At 39.8% G+C, this 21,092-nt stretch overlaps 1 protein-coding gene across 2 annotated transcripts; it reads left to right on the top strand.

The window, feature by feature from the left end:
- The first annotated feature begins 1,871 nt into the window (after positions 1-1,871).
- DUSP11 (dual specificity phosphatase 11) lies at positions 1,872-20,163 on the top strand. 2 transcript variants are annotated; one of them, XM_030310862.1, is made up of 9 exons: positions 1,872-2,110; positions 3,789-3,864; positions 7,005-7,136; positions 11,266-11,389; positions 15,211-15,271; positions 17,993-18,039; positions 18,315-18,390; positions 18,619-18,804; positions 19,691-20,163. In XM_030310862.1, exons 1-9 carry the CDS (start codon positions 2,010-2,012, stop codon positions 19,884-19,886), a joined length of 999 nt encoding a protein of 332 aa, XP_030166722.1. In that variant the 5' UTR covers positions 1,872-2,009; the 3' UTR covers positions 19,887-20,163. The 2 variants fall into 2 exon arrangements, with proteins under 2 accessions (XP_030166722.1, XP_032448558.1); XM_032592667.1 differs by having other exon boundaries at positions 1,905-2,110; positions 18,622-18,804.
- The last annotated feature ends 929 nt before the right edge of the window (positions 20,164-21,092 follow it).

Here is a 21,092-nt window from a genome sequence, read left to right as displayed (position 1 = left end):
TGCTCAACTGACTGAGCCACCCAGGCATCCCAAGGTACTCTTTTGCCTCATGTTGGACCTACTCCCATCCAAAGGCCTACTCTTTTCTGGTTCCCATATTTTCTGGAAATCCTGTTATGCCTACATCTGGATTTTCTTGCGTGAACTATAACTGAGTTTGCGTCTTGTAGCAAATTAGAAGTGCAAGACCAGGGGTGCCTGGGTGGCTCAGTCGGTTGAGCAACTGACTCTTGGTTCTCTTTAGTTCATGATCTGACAGTTCGTGAGTGCAAGCCCCACATTGGGCTTCATGCTGACAGTGCATAGCCTGCTTGGGATTCTCTCTTTCCATATTTCTCTGCCCCTCTCCTGCTCACTCTCTCTGTCTCTCAAAATAAATAAATAAATAAAATTAAAAAATTAAAAAATAAGAAGTGCAAGACCAATATACCTTATGGTTTCTGATAGACTTACGTCACATTTTATATATTCTCATGTCTGTAGATATATGTACCATTCATACTTTTTGGCCACTGAATGCCTATTGAATATTGTTTTTTTAAAAAATAAATTCCAAAAGAATATTTTATGATTTAGCACCAAATTTGAATGTGTCTATTTGTAAGTTTGCAAATACGCTGTGCTAACTTACACCTTTTCTTTTTCCAAATAGCAATTTGCTAATATTGACCTGTTTTAAATTATGTGTAAGTTTTCCGAATTGTAAATGCTTGTGGATTTAAACTTGGTTAGAATATGACTGTCCCAGAAACGTTAAAGATAGTGATCTTTTTATCCATTCATTTGATCATTTATTCAGTAACTCTGACCTTTCTGGCCCTCAGTTTACCCAGTACCAGACTACTAAGTGTATGTAAGACACTTTCACAAGTTAGAAACTAATGAATACAAATAACGAAAAATTAGCTATTATAATTATCTACAGTGTACCTGGAATTAGTACTCTAGTCTGTCTCCATACCTACTGTAGGACATGCTGTCCTTTGCTGTTTAAATTATAGCAGAATTCAGACTTTTTCTAGCAGGTACAGTTCCCTATGCCTGATACTGTGTGGAAATCTTAGACTTGAGCTTCCACTCCTGTCTTTCAGTCTGTTTGTTTGTTGTATTTTCTAAAACCCTACAGACCTAAGGTCAACCTCTAATGTGATACCTGGTGCATGATAAGAACCCAATAAAAGTTTCACTGTGAGTGGGAGTGTAGGTTGATACAATATTTTTGGAGGGTAATGTGGAAGTATCCTTCCAAATTTTAATCCAACATATCATTCATTCCAGAAATTCTACCTCTAGGGATTTAGATATAGTTGTATACATATATAAGGGCATTCATACTGCAGCCTGTCTGTTACAGAGGACCAAAAACAAAAAACAAAACCAAAACCTGAAAACAATTATTGGACTGGTTATATAGATTATGGCTCTTATAATCAATGAAATACTATGCAAAGCAGGCATTAAAAGTAATAGAGTGGATGTATGCATAGACTGGGAAAATCAGTACCCAAGATATACTGTAGGATATGTATACTATACTGCTTTTGTACAAAATGAAAGATATCCATATATTTACAAATAAACGTATATATATATATATATATATATATATATATATATATATATATACAATAAGTATGAATGTAAGCAGTTGGAAAATACCTGGAAGAACCACACAAGGAACTGGGGCACTGGGACTTAACCCTCATTCCATGTCCTGTACTATTTGAATTGTGGTGTACCTACATGCTCATCGAACCTGCGCTACCGACCCCCAGCTTAGGAGGGCACTGTCGCTCTCTGACTCCTGTTTACTAATCAAACTTCTCCGTCAGCCAGCGTGTTGACGTCATCACGACTGTCGGTGGCGCGTGCGCAGTTGCAAGGGGCCTGGGAACTGCGTGGGTTGCTGCCTAGGCGCTTCCGCTCCGGGATCTTGTTCTGGCACCGTAGGCGCTGGACTGGCGGCTTTGACTCTCTTGCTGTTGGGTGGGAGGCATCTTGGGGCCTACATGAGCCAGTGGCATCATGCCCGCGGCGGCTGGGGCCAAGGACGCGCGTACTCTGGACGTCGCTCCACCAAGAAGAGGGGCGGAAACCACGTCCCGGAAAGGTAATCTGCCCTGGCCCCTGGGCGTGGCCCTCCACTTGGGCGCTCGGCGGCCTGGGCTCCATGTCTTGTGGTCTCTTACCTGTATCTGTCCCCGCGACGCGCTTGGCCCGTCCACCCAAGCTGGGAGGCATGGATCCTCACGCTGCTCCGCCCACAGCAGCTGGGTTCTGATTTCTCCCCATTCCGTTAAAAGCGAGGCTCTGGCCATTGCTTCTCTGTTAAAATGCACAGGAATGGCTTTTTAAGATGGGACTGACTGCCAGTGTCGGGGGCACCCCTTAATTACCAAATTGGAGTCTCCCTCAGTTCCTCGAGCTGTGTTGTTTTGACACAGCAAACGTGAGTAATGAGGACCAAGTTTGAGTGGGAAAAAAACCACCAGTACATCCGAACTTTCCTCCGAAAAAGTTGATTTATATTGTTTCCAGCAATCACAGAGGGCATAGGTTTGCTTCCTAACACGTTTCATTTGAGATAGCTTCTTCTGTGCAAATGATTAATTTTAAGACTTTGCTCATGTGTGCATTGAACTCTTTTATTCCTTGAAATCTTCCTTTCCTCCCATCTCCTATCAAGTCCCCTTCATTTTATCTCCTGAATATCTTTACTCTGTCAGCATCCTAATACAGAACTTGCCTGATCTATTGCAGTTAGGTCCTAAGTAGTGTACATATATCTAACTCTTGTCTCTTTCCAATCCATTCTTCACACAAGAAGTCTTGTTATTTATTTTTTATTTTTATTTTTTTTAATTTTAATGTTTTTTTTTAATTTATTCTTGAGAGAGAGACAGAGCATGAGCGAGGGAAGGGCAGAGAGAGAGAGGGACACAATCTGAAGCAGACTCCAGGCTCTGAGCTGTCAACACAGCGCCCGACGTGGGGCTCCAACTCGTGAGCGGTGAGATCATGACCTGAGCCGAAGTTGGACGCTCAACCAACTGAGCCACCCAGGCACCCCACAGGAAGTCTTTTTAATAGACTAGTTGGACTATTGCCCGTAAACATCAATCAAAAACATGGTTTTAAGAATAAAAAGAAACTCTTTACCATGGTCTTTAAGAGTCTGCATAGACTAGACACTTCCCTTGCTTTTCCAGCCCCATCTTGTGCCACTTTTGTCCTCACTTTCTATGCTTCAGCTATACTGAATTCACCTTAATTAACTAGCTCATCCTACAGAAGTCAGCTCAAATATGACTTCACTGTGACTCCTAACGTTATTAAGTGAAGTTCACAGTCCCTTTTCTATTAGGTTTTCTTTTAAAATGTGAACTTGAAGTTCCCTACTGACTGCATTTGATGGCACCAGTTGTGTAAGGACTGAAAATAAACTGTCAAGTCAAAAAATTGAATTTAAACTTTTAATCAACAGGTATACAGTAATGACACCGGAGTATTCAGGACTGGGCTAGGTTTTATCGGGGATACGAAAATACTGGACAAGTCTGGTTTTCGATGTTCCTTATTTGTTGAGACCTGTGCACTGTTTTGTCGCCTGTGTCTAGAAAAGTATAAGTTGTTACTAGGTGGGGTTGAGTACATGCAACAGCAAAATTCAAAGCAGGGAGAAGAGGGGAACGTCTGTGTGGGCTATGGTGTCCATTTACAAGGAGCCATCATTCTATGCTGGGGTACAGGCTAACATAAAATTCGGCTAACAAAAAATGTATTAATAGGTGGAAAGACTATCTTCCAGTTGGACAGCGGATGCCTGGGACTCGTTTCATTGCTTTCAAAGTTCCTTTGAAAAAGGTAAGCAAAAGTTAATTCAGTATTCTTTCACAAATCTGAATTCATGATATAGAATGCTGGTTCTCAACCCTGACATGCTCCATCTTCCCTTTTTTTTTTAAAGTTTTTATTCATTATTTTTTATTTTTATTTTTTTAGTAATCTACCCAGTGCAGGGGCCAAATGCATGACTCTGTGGTCAAGAGTCGCTTGCTCTTCCGAGTGAGCAGCCAGGCACCCCTCCATTTTCCCTTTTTAATAACAAGTACGTTGTGTATCCCCTTTAGTATCCTGAAATAGTTATAGTTAAATACTACCTCGCTACTTAATTTTAAAGAAAAAAAGTCAACCTATGCCCTAATTATAATGTAAACACTAAATAAGATAAAGTAACTTACAATAAAGTAATATGTAATTAATATCAATATGTAAATGTTTGGGCATGACTATATTAGAAATAAAAAAGTAGTTGGTTACTTGCAGCATGAATACAAACACTGCAAATGCAGACCGATCTAGGTGGGTTTTACTGCCTGTCAGAAATTTCCATGATAGTGAACAGCTCTTAGTAGATTTTCAAATAAAACAAAGTACAATTTTTACGTGATTGAAACGTGATTACTATCTTGGAAAATTCAATGTACTTTAAAACTCTGCAGAAAACCTCTTGTGTTTATTTGTGAAATGGAGTTAGGTTCTAAGGCTTAGATAACTATGCGCAGTTTTTCACCTATATGAGGTGTTGAATAGGACATTCAAAAGTCATTCAGGTGTGAGACACATTTGTAGGACTGTTCTGAATTTGGCAAGATTTCTAGCATCTGTGACCCCCATTTACTAAATGGTAGACTACTTCACTCCCATCATCATAACTAAAAAATAAAAAGCCCTTGATTAGCAAGGTCGCGATTTCAGCATGGAAACTCTGAAAACTGTGTCTTTGTTAGAACTGAGGAAGGAATAGGTGAGGAAAGCATTTGACCAGTATAAAAAAGGTAAGAAGAGACTCATGAAACTGCCCGGCATAGCATGGATTGGTATCTGGAAAAGCCACTTTGAATGTGTTGAGATTTTGTTTAATTTGTGACTCATAGGTCAGGGTTCCTTTTTCATCTACTGTGTCAGTTCTTCTGCATCTCTGGACTTAAAAACTAGTCTTCTCATAAAGATAATCTTATGGCTCTTATTTCACATCCATCAACACCAAGCATAATGTTTGGCATATAGTAAACGTTAACAAATATTTATTGAATGGACATTCCCAGCCCCCATTTGGAGCTGCTGTGAATTATCTCCTATATTCCTCCTTTTCTCTGTGCAGTTGTCCTGATTCCTCAGCTCCTTACCCAATGGTCTCTAAAAGTGGATTCCCGAGCTTCCACAAGGGCCCCTGCGTAGCCCCTTGCCTGAAAGTACACCAGCAAGGTAGACAACAGGAAGACTCTTCCGTTTCCCTTCCTCCACACAGCCACAGATCTTTCCTGTATGGTGTCATGACAAAAAGCCTCCTCCTAGCTCTGTATACTCAGGTTATCTGGCTCAGCGTTGGGATTGTTTAGGCACTGTACAGGGGATTACAGAGCTGCATAAGCACCCCCCCCCCCCAGTGCAGTTCCTTTTCATGCTGTAGAGTTAGGAAGCAAAACGTGACATTGAGTTCCTGTGTGTTTTATGGAAGTCACCCAAAGAAAAGCAGTCACTTGACAGTCACTTCTTATGCATACCGGAATACGAAATAGAGTGTGTCAAGTGTCACATGAATGCCATGGCAAGAAATACCTAGGAATTCAAAGGAGGGGGAAATGGTAACAGACAGGAAGGCTTCCTAAAGTTAGTTGTTGTTCACATGACTGGAGAGGATATTTGATTCATCAGCTCCAAGTCTGCAAGAAGCTTACTGGAGAGATTGTATGCCTCATTGTAATTAATATACTCTTCAACACTTTTACAGTTTTACATGGAAGACTTAATATCATCAAACTGTCAAATCTTCCTAAGTTAACTTATTATAAATTTAACATCATCTCAAATAGATTGATTCTAAAACTCATAGAGAAAAATAAACCTAAATAGCCAGGAAAATTCTGAAAAAGAAGAATACTGGGAGAAGGGGATCATGGAGCCCTGTCAGATAGGAAGCTGTGTTAAAAGTGTTGAGCACAGGCAATTTTTAGGGCAGGGAAACTATTCTGTGTGATACTGTAAGTATAAACACATGTCGTTATTCTTTGGTCAAAACCAGTAGACTGTACAACACAAAGTGATTTGTAATGTAAACTGTGGACCTTGAAAACGACATGTCCATGTTGGTTCATCGATTGTAACACATGGACCTTACAGGTATGGAATGTCGATGGTGGGGAAAGTTGTGTGGGGTAAAGGAGAGAGGGTATAAGAAGAAACTCTACTTTCTGCTCAGTTTTGCTCTGAAGCTAAAACTGCTCTAAAAACTAGTCTATTAATTTAAAAAAAGTGTGTGGCTGACATTTGAATAACCAAACAGATCAATGAGCAGAGTAGGTAAATAAGCCAAATATGTAAAAGAATATTTAGCAATAGAAGCCACCCTTCATATAGAGAAGTATTCAGGAAGTATTTAGAAGTAGTTATAGGGGCGCCTGGGTGGCGCAGTCGGTTAAGCGTCCGACTTCAGCCAGGTCACGATCTCACGGTCCGTGAGTTCGAGCCCCGCGTCAGGCTCTGGGCTGACGGCTCGGAGCCTGGAGCCTGTTTCCGATTCTGTGTCTCCCTCTCTCTCTGCCCCTCCCCCGTTCATGCTCTGTCTCTCTCTGTCCCAAAAATAAATAAACGTTGAAAAAAAAAAAAAATTAAAAAAAAAAAAAAAAAAAAAGAAGTAGTTATAGATGCGCCAGGTGGAGCTGAAGATTTGATGGACAGAATTGATGCAGTCTCTGCCTTCTGGCAGTTGCAGTCTGGTTAGGAGATCAACATGAGACAAGTAAACACAGAAATAAATACATAGAAATGAGCTTACTTTCTCCCGCCTCATCTCTGGAAGAAAAGATTGTAATCTAGCTTATAAATTCCAGCAGAGTGGAAACTTTTCTTTGAATTTCATTGTGTGTTAGCATCACAGGGCTTGAATAAATGGAAAAGGATTTTAAGCACATGTTTGCTTTTTCTTTCATTCTCTCTAACAGAGTTTTGAAAAGCACCTTGCTCCAGAAGAACGTTTTTCCCCCTTGGATCTTTTTAACAAACTCCAAAAACAGAATGAAGAACTTGGACTGATTATTGACTTAACATACACTCATCGCTATTATAAACCAGAGGTAAATGGAACCTTTAACTGAAAAGGACTGACTTTCCAATATGATAATAATTCTTAGTAATTCAGTAGTTATCATCTTACACTAAGGTGAATCCTGGCTTATTTTCACGGGTAATAGTTCAAAAAAGGAAGTTAACGGTTTCCTTAAGTACATATTTCTAATTGGTGTCTCAAAATGAGATTAAAGACATGAATTGAACTGTAATGTTGGCTCTGTGTGTACTTAAGAAATTCTATAAGCTTCCATGTTCCATATTTTGAAAATGAAATAAATTTCTAGTAAGAATAGTAGCAGCCTAAAAGAAAAGAAGTAAATATCCACCGTGTCTTTAGCACTTATTTTAAGCAGTTGACTGAGCATGTAAACATGATGGTAAAAGACCACTATTAGCTCTAAGTTTTATGCTTTCCTTTTCCTAATATCTCTGATAAAAAACAGAACCCCATATAATCTGTTGGCCCATGTGACATATCAGTGTGAGGGAATTATCCTTCTGACCAATTTCATGGCCTTGGACGACAGTAACACTAAACGTTTATTAATACTTGTAGGGGGCCTGGGTGGCTCAGTTGGTTAAGCGTCTGACTCTTGGTTTTAGCTCAGTTCATGATCTCACGTTTTGTGAGTTCGAGTCCCGCATCGGGCTCTTTGCTGGCAGTGCGGAGCCTGCTTGGGATTCTCTGTCTCTGTCTCTCTGGCCCTCCTCCCCTGCTCATGCTCTTTCTCTCTCTCTCAAAATAAATTGAAAAATTTAGAAAATAGATTTGTAAAACAGTTTGCCATTTAAAAAGTACTTTTACATACCTTATCATAGTTAATCTTCACAACAGTCCTTTGCTGATGAAGTATAGTAGTACTGGTATCTCCTGAGTGCTTGCTCTGCGCTAAGCTCAGAGGATAGATGATCACAACTGCTTATCTTACAGATGATGAATCTGAGGCTCAAAAAAGGAAGAATTGACACTTAAATTCAGTTATTCCTGTTTTCGTGTGTGTGTGTGGCCAGTTGTACGTAAATACCATTTTAACCATTCATAAGTGTCCAATTCTGTGGCATTAAATACATTCACGACATTGTGTCACCATCATCACTGCCTATAACCAAAACTTTTTCATCATCCTAAACAAAAACTGCACTCATTAAACAATAATGTCATTTCCTCTTCCTGCGGAGGTAACCTGTATGCTACTCTCTGGAGTGGAATCATACAATATTTGTCCTTTTGTGTCTCACCTACTTCACTAAACATAATGTTTTCAAGTTTAAAAAATTTTTTTTTTTTCAATGTTTATTTATTTTTGGGACAGAGAGAGACAGAGCATGAACGGGGGAGGGGCAGAGTGAGAGGGAGACACAGAATCGGAAACAGGCTCCAGGCTCCGAGCCATCAGCCCGGAGCCTGACGCGGGGCTCGAACTCACGGACCGCGAGATCGTGACCTGGCTGAAGTCGGACGCTTAACCGACTGCGCCACCCAGGCGCCCCTGTTTTCAAGTTTTATACATGTAACAAAATGTCATTCCTTGTCACGGCTGAGTAATATTCCATATTTTGTTTATCTCTTCACATGTTGATGCACACTTGAGTTGTTTCCACCTTTTGGCTATTGTGAATAATACTGCTGTGAACATTGATGTACCAATAGTTGTTCAGATTCCGGCTTTCACCTCCTTTACATGTCTAGGTAGGAGTGCAGTTATTGGATCATATGGTAGTTCTATGTTTAGAAACCTTTGAGACCACCAAACTTTTCCAGTGTTGTTTTTTGCATGTTTGTTTCTTGGTTTTAATGTTTTATTATTTATTTTTGAGAGAAACAGAGAGAGAGAGAGAGAGAGAGACAGAGACAGCATGAGCAGGGGAGGGGCAAAGAGAGAGGGAGACACAGAATCTGAAGCAGGCTCCAGGCTCTGAGCTGTCAGCACAGAGCCTGATGTGGGGCTTGAACTCAAGAACTGTGAGATCATGATCTGAGCTGAAGTCGGACGCTTAACCAACTGAGCCACCCAGGCACCCCTCCAGTGTCATTTTTTAAATAATTACCACAACTTTTAAACATACACAGAAGTAGGCATAATACTGTGGGCATTCATTGTACACCCATGAACTCATCCAGCTTTAATCTCTATTAATTGATGCTGTCGGGTTTCATCTGTACACCTTCTGGTTTCACCCCATTCCATATAATTTTGAAGCAGATCCCATGTATTATATAGCATATAATTTCACCTGTACATTTTTTGTATATATATTTAAAATATACGACTTTTATTCCTTACTGTCATTATTTAACATCAAATATCCAGTCAGTGCTCAAATTTTCAGTTCTTCTAAATGTCATAAAAAATGTTTTTTAAGAGTTTGAATTAAGGGGCGCCTGGGTGGCTCAGTCGGCTAAGCGTCTGACTTCGGCTCAGGTCATGATCTCATGGTTTGTGAGTTCAAGCCTTGCATCTGGCTCTGTGCTGACAGCTCAGAGCCTGGAGCCTGCTTTGGATTCTGTGTCTCCCTATCTCTCTCTCTGCCCTTCCCCTGCTTACACTCTGTCTCTCTCTCTCAAAAATAAATAAACATAAAAAAAGAAAAAAAAGTTTGAATTAAATCCAAATAAGATTCACCCTTTGCCTTTGATTATTAGGTCTCTGAAGTCTTATTTAATCTGTAAGTTCTCCTTCCATGTCTCTCTCACATACTTTTTTTCTCCCCCCTTGAGTTTTAATTTTTGAAGAACCCAGTTTGTTCTATCTAGATTTGATGATTTCCTCCCCATGTGTTAACATATTCTTCAGTCTTTTATTTCCTGTAAATTGGTAGTTGGACCCAGAGGCTTGACCAGATTAGACTTAATTTTTTTTTTTTTTTTTTTTTTTGCGAGACAGTTTCATAGGTTATGATGTGTTCTTCTGTGGAGACCTGTAAGTGATTATCTCTTTCTGTGGTATTACAGTCACTGATGACTGATACCCACATCCATTAATTCATTTGGGGCTTCAAAAATAGTGAATTCTGTCCCTTGTTCATTTATTAGCTGGGCATATTTCTATCGAGAGAAGCTTCCCTCATCATCTGTTTGGTTGCCTAGTTGTAGAGGCATGTGCTTCTTTCCTTTTATTTAACGGGTGTCAAAATAATGAGTTGATCCACTAATATCCTCTGATGGTGACCAATGAGTTTTATTTATTTACTTTTTGTATCATTTTGGACTTCAATGAAGTTATTCTCCTTGAGGCACAAATTGAGGCCCTATCTTTGCCCAGTTGGAGCTTCTGAGTATGGCTCCTGAATATGACATCAGTTGTTTGTAGGCTTTTTCTGTGATCAGAGCTAGGAAATATGTGTTTGTTTTTAATATAAATAAATCATAGATTCACGTTGGTACTTTCCATTTAAATTCAGAACCATAGGATTTTCACTTAACCTCTTCTTTTTTTTTTTAATTTTTTTTTTTAACGTTTATTTATTTTTGAGACAGAGAGAGACAGAGCATGAACGGGTGAGGGGCAGAGAGAGAGGGAGACACAGAATCGGAAGCAGGCCCCAGGCTCTGAGCCATCAGCCCAGAGCCCAACGCGGGGCTCGAACTCACGTACCGTGAGATCATGACCTGAGCTGAAGTTGGAGGCTCAACCGACTGAGCCACCCAGGCGCCCCTTAACCTCTTCTTTTATTGGTGTCTGATTTCTCCTGCCCCTGAGAATACCAGCTCTCAACAGTGCCTGAAATTTGCTCAGTCTCACAGTTCAAATCCAAGTTTTTCTGACTCTGTTCTACTATTCTACTTAAATCACAGCGGCTTTATGACTCTCAAAATATAAAATATTAAGTAGAACTATTCATATAATTTTTAGTTTTTATGCATTCATTTAAATGGACTTGGCTTTCAGTTTTGTATCCTATTGACTACCCATTCTGTAGATTTCATTTTTTTTCCCCCCTCATTCTGTAGATTTACTAAAAATCAGATGATGCTTCCTGGTTGAAGCAGCTTGGGAAAAAATGTCTTTTTTTATCAGAATTACTGACAAACTATGTTTATTGTAACCTCTTGGCTTTTATTCTGGCTTCTCTAATTTTTAATTCTTTACTTACAAATGAAATAATATGCATTTTCATGGTTTTGCCTTATAGGACTTACCAGAAACTATTCCTTACTTAAAAATTTATACAACTGGGCATCAGGTGCCTGATGATGACACTATTTTTAAATTCAAATGTGCTGTTAATGAGTTTTTGAAAGAAAATAAAGACAATGGTGAGTTTGTTGTTTTTTTTCCCTCTTACTTGAACATTGGTATGCATTTTGAATGGGGTTGGAATTTTTAGTTTTAACATTAGGCCTGTTGTGTTTGATAATGTTAAGGTAGAAATGTCAGATGGTGCTAATAGAGTGAGTTTTTCCTTGTATGGTCACAAACAATTTAGTTTGAAAAGTGGTTTTAATGAGAAATGTGAACTAGCTTACTCATCTCTAAAACTTTTGAATGGGAAATACATAATAAAATAAACACATTCTTTTATTTATTGGTTCAGAGGTGAGAGTTACGGGGGAAAGGTTAAGAACTGATGTATCGTGTCAAAGGTCAAAGCGTATGGGAGTGTGGCTTGTGTGACCTTCCACTGAAAACAAGGGGAAAAAAATCTCAACATCTTAGGGTCTATAAAAGAGACAACAAAAGGAAAAGGTTTGGAATGAGACAGACCCCTGGAAGCAAAGCAAAGCAAAGTGCATCAGTGCAGTGGCATCCTCCTCATGCATATTTAAGATGTTTCTGCTGTTTTTCCACTTTGGGTACAACTGAGGAAGGACACTACCACCTCTTATTCAGACGGGAAGAACTTTAAAAGGCTGGTGTTTCTTATTTCTGCTTTAAGATCTACCTTACTCTGTTGAAAATAGATCTTATTAAGTTATTAGTGTCTTAATTTTAAGGATCCACTTAACTATTTCTGGCACCTGGCCATCAGAAACAATGTGGTATTTGCCATATTTTAAGACTGAGGAATCTTTTGTCTTTGAAAAGCCACCGACCTGCAGGAAAAAGTGTTCATTTTGTTCTCTTTCTAAATTTAGCTTGAGGAGTGTATGCTTTATTACATAAATATGACAGTAAATATTCCACATATGTACACATACACACACAAACAGGAAGTAGGGGAGAAAGAATAGAGATGCAGGTGAGAAGATAGGGGCTGGGAGATGACAGGTAGAAAGAGACAAGAATTTTAAGATAATTTTTCACACTATAACGTGGTTGCCTAATGCAGGCATTAGCACTTAAATATCTTAAGCCTTGTTCCCAGATCTTCCCTGTATTTTAACTTTAAAACTTCACGGGCTTGGCCTTGCTTCTGACAGCCACGTCATTTATGGAGGAGGTAAATAATCTGATTTATATTAACTTGTGTCAGAAACATGACTGTGTAAGATGTTAGGGTGCAGCGGCCAGCCTACTCGCTGCTTCAGGGCTCCTTTGTGTGGAACTGTATATAGTATTCCATCTGTTCTGCGAGGGTTAGAAGATCCGTATGAGTACACGTGAACACGTTTGTAAATCTTGTTTGTTCACGTGTTACACCATGTTGGTCTTCTGCCTATATGGTGCTGACTTCACTGTGCTCTCTGCTCTAGCAGTCTTGGGACCTTGTTTATGATCCATTTTGTCTACCTCTGTTCTAAGCGTCCCCTCTCACAGATTCCAGGCTCCCTGAAGAAGAGGAGGACACTACACTGTCCACTCCCTAGAACTGGTAGAGACTCAGAAAATAAATGGAGTCAGTAAACACTGAGGTTTGTTGGTAGGGCATGGGATACAGAGGTGATAGCATTCTCTGTTCATTAGAAACTTCCCTAGGAAGATAAACATGTGGTAATTAAGACAATGGATTAATTAACAAAAGAATTAAGTGCAACAGGAATATGGAGGAGAGGTTGAGGAAGGCCTCACCGAGGAGACAGGAGCATTTGAGTTGGGCTGTGGGGAAGAGGACTTTGCCAGAATGAGGAAAGGACAGCCCAGGTTTGGGGAACAAGTGCAAAAGGCACAGGGCTTGAACTTGTGCCGGGGAGCGGCAGCCTCTGGTGTGACTAGAGGGTCGTGTGAAAGGGTGTAGAATTCATATGTTCATTTTCAATAGGTATTTAGAGGACACCTTCGAAGTTGAAGGCACTGTTTTGGGAAGCAGGAACAGAAGAAAGCTCCTGCTCTTTTATACTTTGCATTCTAGTGGGGGAGAGGGATAAATAAGTAACTCTGAAATGTCAGATGGTGAGAAGTGCTTTGGAAAAAAACAGATAGGACACAGAAGTGAGGGAATGTGTTGGGTGATTAGGGGAGGCCTCTCTATTAAGATGTCATTTGAGTAGAGCCTTAAAAGGAGTGAGGAGCCATTGGATATTTGGGGGGTGGGGGAGACAGAGTATTCCAAAGCAGAGGGAATAGTAGGTGCAAAAGCCCCTGAGGCATGACTGTGCCCAGCATGTTTGAGGAATAGGAAGGGGGCCAGTGTAGCTGGAATGCGGAAGGTGTGAGGGCAGAGCAGTAGAAAATGGGATCTGGTAGGTTGGCAGGGGCAAGAAGAGGTGGGTCACGTAGGTCCTTGTAAGTCCTAGTTCAAATCCTTGTGGACTTACAGTTCAGTTGGAGAGCCAGGTTGATGGTACTGTTTATGAACAGTTCTAAATGCTGTGTTAAAAGTTTGGGCTTTATTCTGTGCTAAATGGAGGTTTTTCAGCAAGGGAGCAACCCTGCGAGTTTGTATTTTAAGTTCACATCTTCCATATGGAGAATCACTTGAAATAGATGAGATTTAGAGGTAGGGAGGTGGTCACCCAGGCAGGGGAGGCCATGTGCTTTCCTACCAGACACTTCCTAGTCACAGACATAAATTTTGCCGAGATAACTACACGTGATTGTTTTTTATTTAACTTCTTATATAATTTTTAAGAAATTTTTTTTTAACGTTTATTTATTTTTGAGACAGGGAGAGACAGAGCATGAACGGGGGAGGGTCAGAGAGAGGGAGACACAGAATCTGAAACAGGCTCCAGGCTCTGAGCTGTCAGCACAGAGCCCGACGCGGGGCTTGAACTCACGGACCGCGAAGTCGGCCGCCCAACCGACTGAGCCACCCAGGCACCCCCTTATATAATTTTTTAAATGATGGACTAAGAAATACTGTGGCACAGTTGGAAAAATCTTAGACTTGATCCTAGTCTTTGTTCTGTCTGCCTGCTGTGCAGCTTGGCCTTATGTCTCCAGTTTTCACTTTTTCTTTTTTAATTTTTCTAATGTTTAGTTTTGAGAGAGACAGACAGACAGACAGACAGGGCACAAGCAGGGGAGGGGCAGAGAGAGAGAGGGAGACACAGAATTGGAAGCAGGCTCCAATTGGAAGCAGCTCTGAGCTGTCAGCACAGATCCCCACGCAGGATCCCCATGAACCATGAGGTCATGACCTGAGCCAAAGTCAGTCGCTTAACCGATTGAACCACCTAGGCACCCCCGTTCTTGCTTTTTTCATTGTAAAATACCGACAGTGCTGCTCAACCGGGGGCTTCACGGGCACATAGACTGTGGCATGTGTGGAGCAGCAAATGACAGAGGAATGGAAGTGCTTTGGGAACTCATGAGTCCCACCAAAACTATTCTTTTTAATATTCAGCATCGAAAGTAAAGCATTCCATTCATTTCACTCCGAAACAAATTTCATTTTTCTTGTGGCCTGTTTTCTTTTTCACTCCCGTTTTCTATATTTAATCAGTTACTGATAGGCATTCTAGATTAAGACAGCTGGGTTCGTCTCGGTGCCATTTTACCTGACCAGGCCATCTCCAGTTTACACGACTGCATGTAAGAGGGGTGAAGCAAAATTTCCCAGACCATGAATTTTGACTTTATGTTAGATGATTCTTTATTAGTGTGTTCCTAAAATAACTCACTCCTCATCAGCTATTCCTTTTCAGGGTAGTGGTAGTGCTATGGTAACTAATAAATGGTACTCTAAAGAAAATTGGAGAACTTGTTTTTAGTGTATCTACATCACCTATTTAACTCTGTATTCCTTGTTTTGTAGACAAACTTATTGGTGTTCATTGTACTCATGGTTTAAACAGGACTGGCTATCTCATCTGCAGGTGAGTTGCCAACCCCAAGAGACAGACTGTGTTTAGGTTGCTCCGTGTACAACAGTAGGTGCAAGCCAGTTGCAAAAAATGCAGTCAGCTTTGAAATGTATGAAATAGAAAGAAGTCTTGCTCCCCACCCAAGGATTACCACCAGTAATAAGTGAATACGTATTTTTTCAGACTTTAAAAATGCAGACAGATAATAAGCATATATGTGTAATTCAACAGTATAATATTTAGACATCCTGTTTTATAATATAACATGGTGGACATCTTCCTGTGAAAGTATTTGGGAACCTCATTCTTAAAATTTTTTAAAAAATGTTTATTTTTGAGAGAGAGACAGAGCACAAGTGGGGGAGGGGGAGAGAGAGAAAGAGGGAGACACAGAATCCAAAGCAGGCTCCAGACTCCGAGCTGTCAGCACAGAGCCCGATACCGGGCTGGAACCCATGAACCACGAGATCATGCCCTGAGCCAAAGTTGGAGGTTTAACCGACTGAGCCTCCCAGGTGCCCCTCATTCTTTTTTAAAGGCTGTATTGCTTTGCTTACTGATGAACATAAAAGTCAGAAATTCTTGATATTTAAAACATTGAATTATTGAACATTCCTATACGAACAAATTTGAATGTATATGCTATTTTTTGAGATAATTTTAGAATGGAATTTCTGAATCAGAAGTTGATGCTTTTATGCTTTTTGAGGACTGCTGCACTGGACTGACTTCTATTTGTTCATCCAGAAAACACTTACTGAGCATCTGTTATGTGTAAGCACTGTGCTAGACGCTGGCAGAAAGATTTGAGAGACTTGACTTGGCCTTCGGGAACTCTAACAAGTCTAGAGAGAGAATAGACATGCAAGAATCACACAAATGCATGTGGAATTACAACTCTGACAAATGCCAAGAAGGAGAGGGACATGGTTCATGGAGGGCATATTAATAGGGAGGATTTGACTTTAGCATGGAGATTACAGAAAGTTTCTGTGGGGATGTTGGAGCTGATATCTGAAGGATGATGAGGTATTAACCTCTTAGGGACTCTGGGGAGAGAATTCTGGGCATAAGGAACAGCAAGGACCGATAATAGGAAAGCGTATGCTGTGTTGGAGGAACAAGCCAGAGAGGCTGGGCCATGGGAAGTATGGTGTTAAAATGGAGCTGAAGTTTAAAAAAAAAAGGTAGCGGGGAGCACCTGGCTGGCTAAGTCGGTAGAGCAAGTGACTCTTGATCTCGGGGTCATGAGTTTGAGCTGGAGGGGCACCTGGCTGGCTCATTCAGAGGTGCATGTGACTCTTGATCTTGGAGTCATGAACTTGAGGCTTACGTTGGGTGTAGAGAGATTACTTTCACTTTTTTTTTTTTTTTTTTTTTTTTAATTTTAGAGTGTGCAAGCAGGGGGTGGGGGCAGAGAGACACAGAGAGAGAATCTTAAACAGTCTCCACACTCTGGGGCGCTCAACGTGGGGCTTGATCTCGTGACCCTGAGCCGAAATTTGGATGCTTATGCGTCTGAGCCACGTCGGCACCCCGAGGTTACTTTTTTTTTTTTTTTTAAGTTTAAAATAGAGCTGTAGGGGCATCTGGCTGGTTCAGTCAGAAGGGCATACAACTCGATCTTGGGTGTGAGTTCAAGCCCCATATTGGATGTAGAGATTACTTAAAAAGAAGGTTTAAAATGGAGTGTGGGGAGGAACTAGATCACGCAGGTCTGTGTTTAAGGTTTTAGACTTGATCTTCAGAGTAATCGAAAACCATTGAACTTTTTTGTTAAGGGTGTGGAGAATATAATCTAATTTGGATTTTCAAGTGATTATTTTGCTGAGTAGAGATTACACTGCAGGTGGAAACAAGAAGATAGGTTAGGCTTTTGTAGAAATCAGGGCATGATGGTAACTTGGACGAGGGTGTGGTGGTCATTTTGGTAGAAAGATGTGGACATATTCTAGAGATACTCAGGTAATATCATCTTTAGGATTTGTGGGTTGAAGAGGAGGGTGAGGAAGAAATGGCTGACAGTGGTGGTGACTCCTAAGCTTCTGGCCCTTTACAGTTGGTTAGATAGCATTGTTTAGATACGATGTTAATATTTTTCCCAATTTGTTTTTTCCTATTTGTTGGTTCCTAATAAATACTCTGTCACATTAAGTAAGTCTTCTGTTTCTAGTATATAAAACATTTTGATCAGATGCCTTTTTATTTTTTTTTTTATTAAAAAAATTTTTTTTTTCAACGTTTATTTATTTTTGGGACAGAGAGAGACAGAGCATGAACGGGGGAGGGGCAGAGAGAGAGGGAGACACAGAATTGGAAACAGGCTCCAGGCTCCGAGCCATCAGCCCAGAGCCTGACGCGGGGCTCGAACTCCCGGACCGCGAGATCGTGACCTGGCTGAAGTCGGACGCTTAACCGACTGCGCCACCCAGGCGCCCCGATCAGATGCCTTTTTAACAAGTACCAATTTGGTCCTGTATTTTCTTCTTTCAGTTACTAACTAAATTGTTAATTACATTAATAGATTTTCTAAAGTTGGGTCATCCTTGCATCCATGGAATGAAGTCTTTTTGTGGTCATAGTATATCATTCTTGAATAATTATTGGATTAGATGTGCTGATACTTTCTTAGGGTTTTTATATCTGTATTTGTAAATGGAATTGGACCTCTTTTGAATAAACTTGATTTCTTTCTTCTTACATATAAATGACTCAATTATGTTGTTTTGTTAGATATTTGATTGATGTAGAAGGCATGAGGCCAGATGATGCAATTGAATGTAAGTATGAGTGTTGTCACTATTTTTCCCTTTTTATAAAAGTTGAAGGTGGAAATGTGGATGTATTTCTCAAATTTTGGAAAAAAGAAATGTTTGTAATTCATTTGCTGTGACATAATACAGTCTTTTGCCAAAAGTTTATAAAGGGATGTATCTGGAAATAGTGAGGTATAACAGCTTGAATAATTCGTCAGTGGATTTCAGCTTTGATCTACTTTCTCTGTAAAAGACTTGCTTTTTGTACAGTTATTTCTAACAGTTCATCCACTCCTCAGTATTCAATAGGTGCCGTGGACATTGCTTGGAAAGACAAAACTATATTGAAGACCTTCAGAAGGGCCCCATAAGAAGGTACGTTGCATTTTTTATGTGAGGTTTGTGGTTAGGGAGATATGTTTGTAGATTATTTCAGCTGTACATATCCACTCTCCCTGAGGCTTACTTACTTGCTTGGGGAATCTAAACAAGGAGAGAAGTGGGGGAGGATGGCATTGTTATTTTCATGGACCAAAATGTAGTTACTAAATTGGCTACTAAATTTGGAAACCAGTAATACCGTGTGGAAATGTTCTCTTTGAGGAGTTGGGATTCCGGTGTATCCAGATCAAGTGGTTTTGAAGCCGCAACACATATGATGGAACCAGTCCATACCACTATTAAGTCTGTTAACCAAGGACAGAGGTATAACCTACATCAGACCCAAGGCTATCCAGTACCTTCTTGGCATTTCCACAGCCAGACCCAAGATCTGCAGCAGTCAGTAAGGTATCTGTTCTGTCTACTTTTCTGGAATTGAAATAGAAATTTATATCATAATTTAGTGCAAACACATAGCAATGGTGAGGAATTGACGTTTTCTGGATGATCAGTGTCAACCAGGAGGTATCATTTGCTCCATATTTTGCATTTAGAGCTGAAAAATCAAGTACAAGATGGGGGAATATGTGACTTTTCAGAGGCAGTTGAAAAATGCCTTAGAAAATTTCATTGATTCTAAACTTAGTTTAAGCCAACAATTTGATGTGATTACCAAACAGGATCTTGCATTCTTAGGCTGCATTAATAGTGGTAAAGTTTACAGAATAAGGAAGGGTGTTATTTAAGAGTAAATACAGATTATAAAGTAGTGAAACTTCAGTATGATATATTTACTGATCTTGCTTTTGAAACAATTAAACTTCAATCTTAATTTTCCAAATTTGTTACATGTCCCATAATTAGAATTCTATACTTTATAACTAATTTACATATGTATTTAAAGTGAAAGCAGCTTCCTGTTTTTAAAAATAAATACCTTATTCTGTCTCATGTCAACCCTGCCAGACTTGGGGAGAAAGTATTTGATTAGAAAAGTGTGGGCATTTATCTGTGTAGGGAAAAGTGGAATGGCTCCTGGAAACCTACCATGTGCCAAGGTGTTGTGGTAAGGTAATTTAATTATGTTGTCTTAATTTACCTTGAAAACAACCCATGAAGATGGAAGGTATTGGCTCCATTTTATAAAGAACTAAGAAATCCAAAGATTAAGCAACTTATCTGCTAAGGTTATACAGGTAGAAAACAGTAGAGCCAGAATATCTATCTATTATTTTATAAAGCTTATATATTTTATTAAACTAATAATAATTAATTGCTTTTTTGTTTGTTTAAGAAAATTTTCACAGAATCAAAATGTTTCCCAGAGAGGCCATATCCCTCCTCCTGGGCCCCCTGGAGAGGACTATTCACAATTGAGGTACTCTTGGAATGTAATGCCAAATGCCAGTCAAGTAGCCCAGAATAAAAGGTGGTATCCTGGCACTTACTACGGACTATCCTATCCAGCCTATTGTGGATGGACCGAATGACACAAACCTATCCTGGAAATCTCTCTGTGGATAGAGCAAGACTGAAGACAGCTGGAGTGACTTTTTATAAGATCAGATCAAATGAGGTTTATAATCTGCTTCATTCCTCCCTCATGTGTTCAAACTTAAGGAAAAATTACATTGATACTTACCTCTTTGATGAGAAATTTGCAGTATTTACAACAGTAAAGGAAATAATCTGTCATTCAGTCTTAAATTTTTTTAAAGAAGATGATATTTTAGAACTGATAAAGTAATAAAGAATTTCCCTCGTGAATTATTTTTCAAAAATTCTGTTTTCTTGGGGTGCCTGGGTGGTTCATTTAAATGTCTGACTCTTGATTTCAGCTCAGGTCATGATCTCACGGTTTGTGAGATCAAGCTGTGCGTTGGGCTCTGTGCTGACAGTGTGGAGCCTGCCTGGGATATCCCACCCCCACCCCACCCCCACCCCCCCGCCTCTCACGCTCTCACTCTCAAAATAAATAAGTAAAACTTAAAATTCTGTCTTCTTTATCCATGATTTCCTTCTGACCAATTTTGTGATAGGAGTGTATGTGCAGAAATTTTTAGTGTTCTTCTCATATTCTATTAATGACCCAATCATTAAGGGTATCTTTTTTTCCCCCTAACTGTTCAAGATTTCTGTTACAATCTACCTAAGAGTCCAACCATCTCCTTAGAACTAATCACTACTTGAAATTAGTAATTGTATTTTTATGATTAGACATTTCTTTCTTTGGAAGCCTGTTGTAGGATTTGACCAACTTCTTTCACTGAATTGTCAGATATGCCATCTAACACAGGAATGGGTAAACTTTTAGGAATTGACTATCAGTTGGGCGAGAAACTGATTGAGAAACCAGAATGCTGGGGAATCTGCCTGACAGGGTAATTGTTATTTACTGAGTAGAACTATTTGGAAAACTGGAAAACTTTTATAGACCATAAAAGTTCTTTAATGAACAGAAGAGGATACAACATTTAAAGCCTGAGATATAGGAAAACTTGTAGACGACAAGCATGGCTCCTTGTGTTATTGTTTCTCTGTTGAACATAGACCTACTGGGATCTTTTTCCACTTGCCTCACAGCAGAGTGGTGCCTTGATCTTGACTTCTAAGTTCTTTTCCGCTGGTATACCTCTGGAACATGCAGATGGATCACTTGGGAGGTGTTAAATATTCTGAGTTGCAAAGAAGCCAGA

This window comes from Lynx canadensis, chromosome A3, assembly GCF_007474595.2.
Source record: "Lynx canadensis isolate LIC74 chromosome A3, mLynCan4.pri.v2, whole genome shotgun sequence".
In the NCBI taxonomy this organism is placed as follows: Eukaryota; Metazoa; Chordata; class Mammalia; order Carnivora; family Felidae; genus Lynx; species Lynx canadensis.
The sequence above is the reverse complement of the archived record's forward strand: the minus strand, read 5'-3'. Positions and strand labels throughout refer to the sequence as shown.

Coding starts and splice junctions, on each gene's coding strand:
- DUSP11 (XM_030310862.1), top strand. CDS start 2,010: ATGAGCCAGTGGCATCATGCCCGCGGCGGCTGGGGCCAAGGACGCGCG. Junction 3,865..7,004: donor TCAAAGTTCCTTTGAAAAAG/GTAAGCAAAAGT, acceptor TCTCTCTAACAG/AGTTTTGAAAAGCACCTTGC. Junction 18,391..18,618: donor CAGAAGGGCCCCATAAGAAG/GTACGTTGCATT, acceptor GTTCTCTTTGAG/GAGTTGGGATTCCGGTGTAT.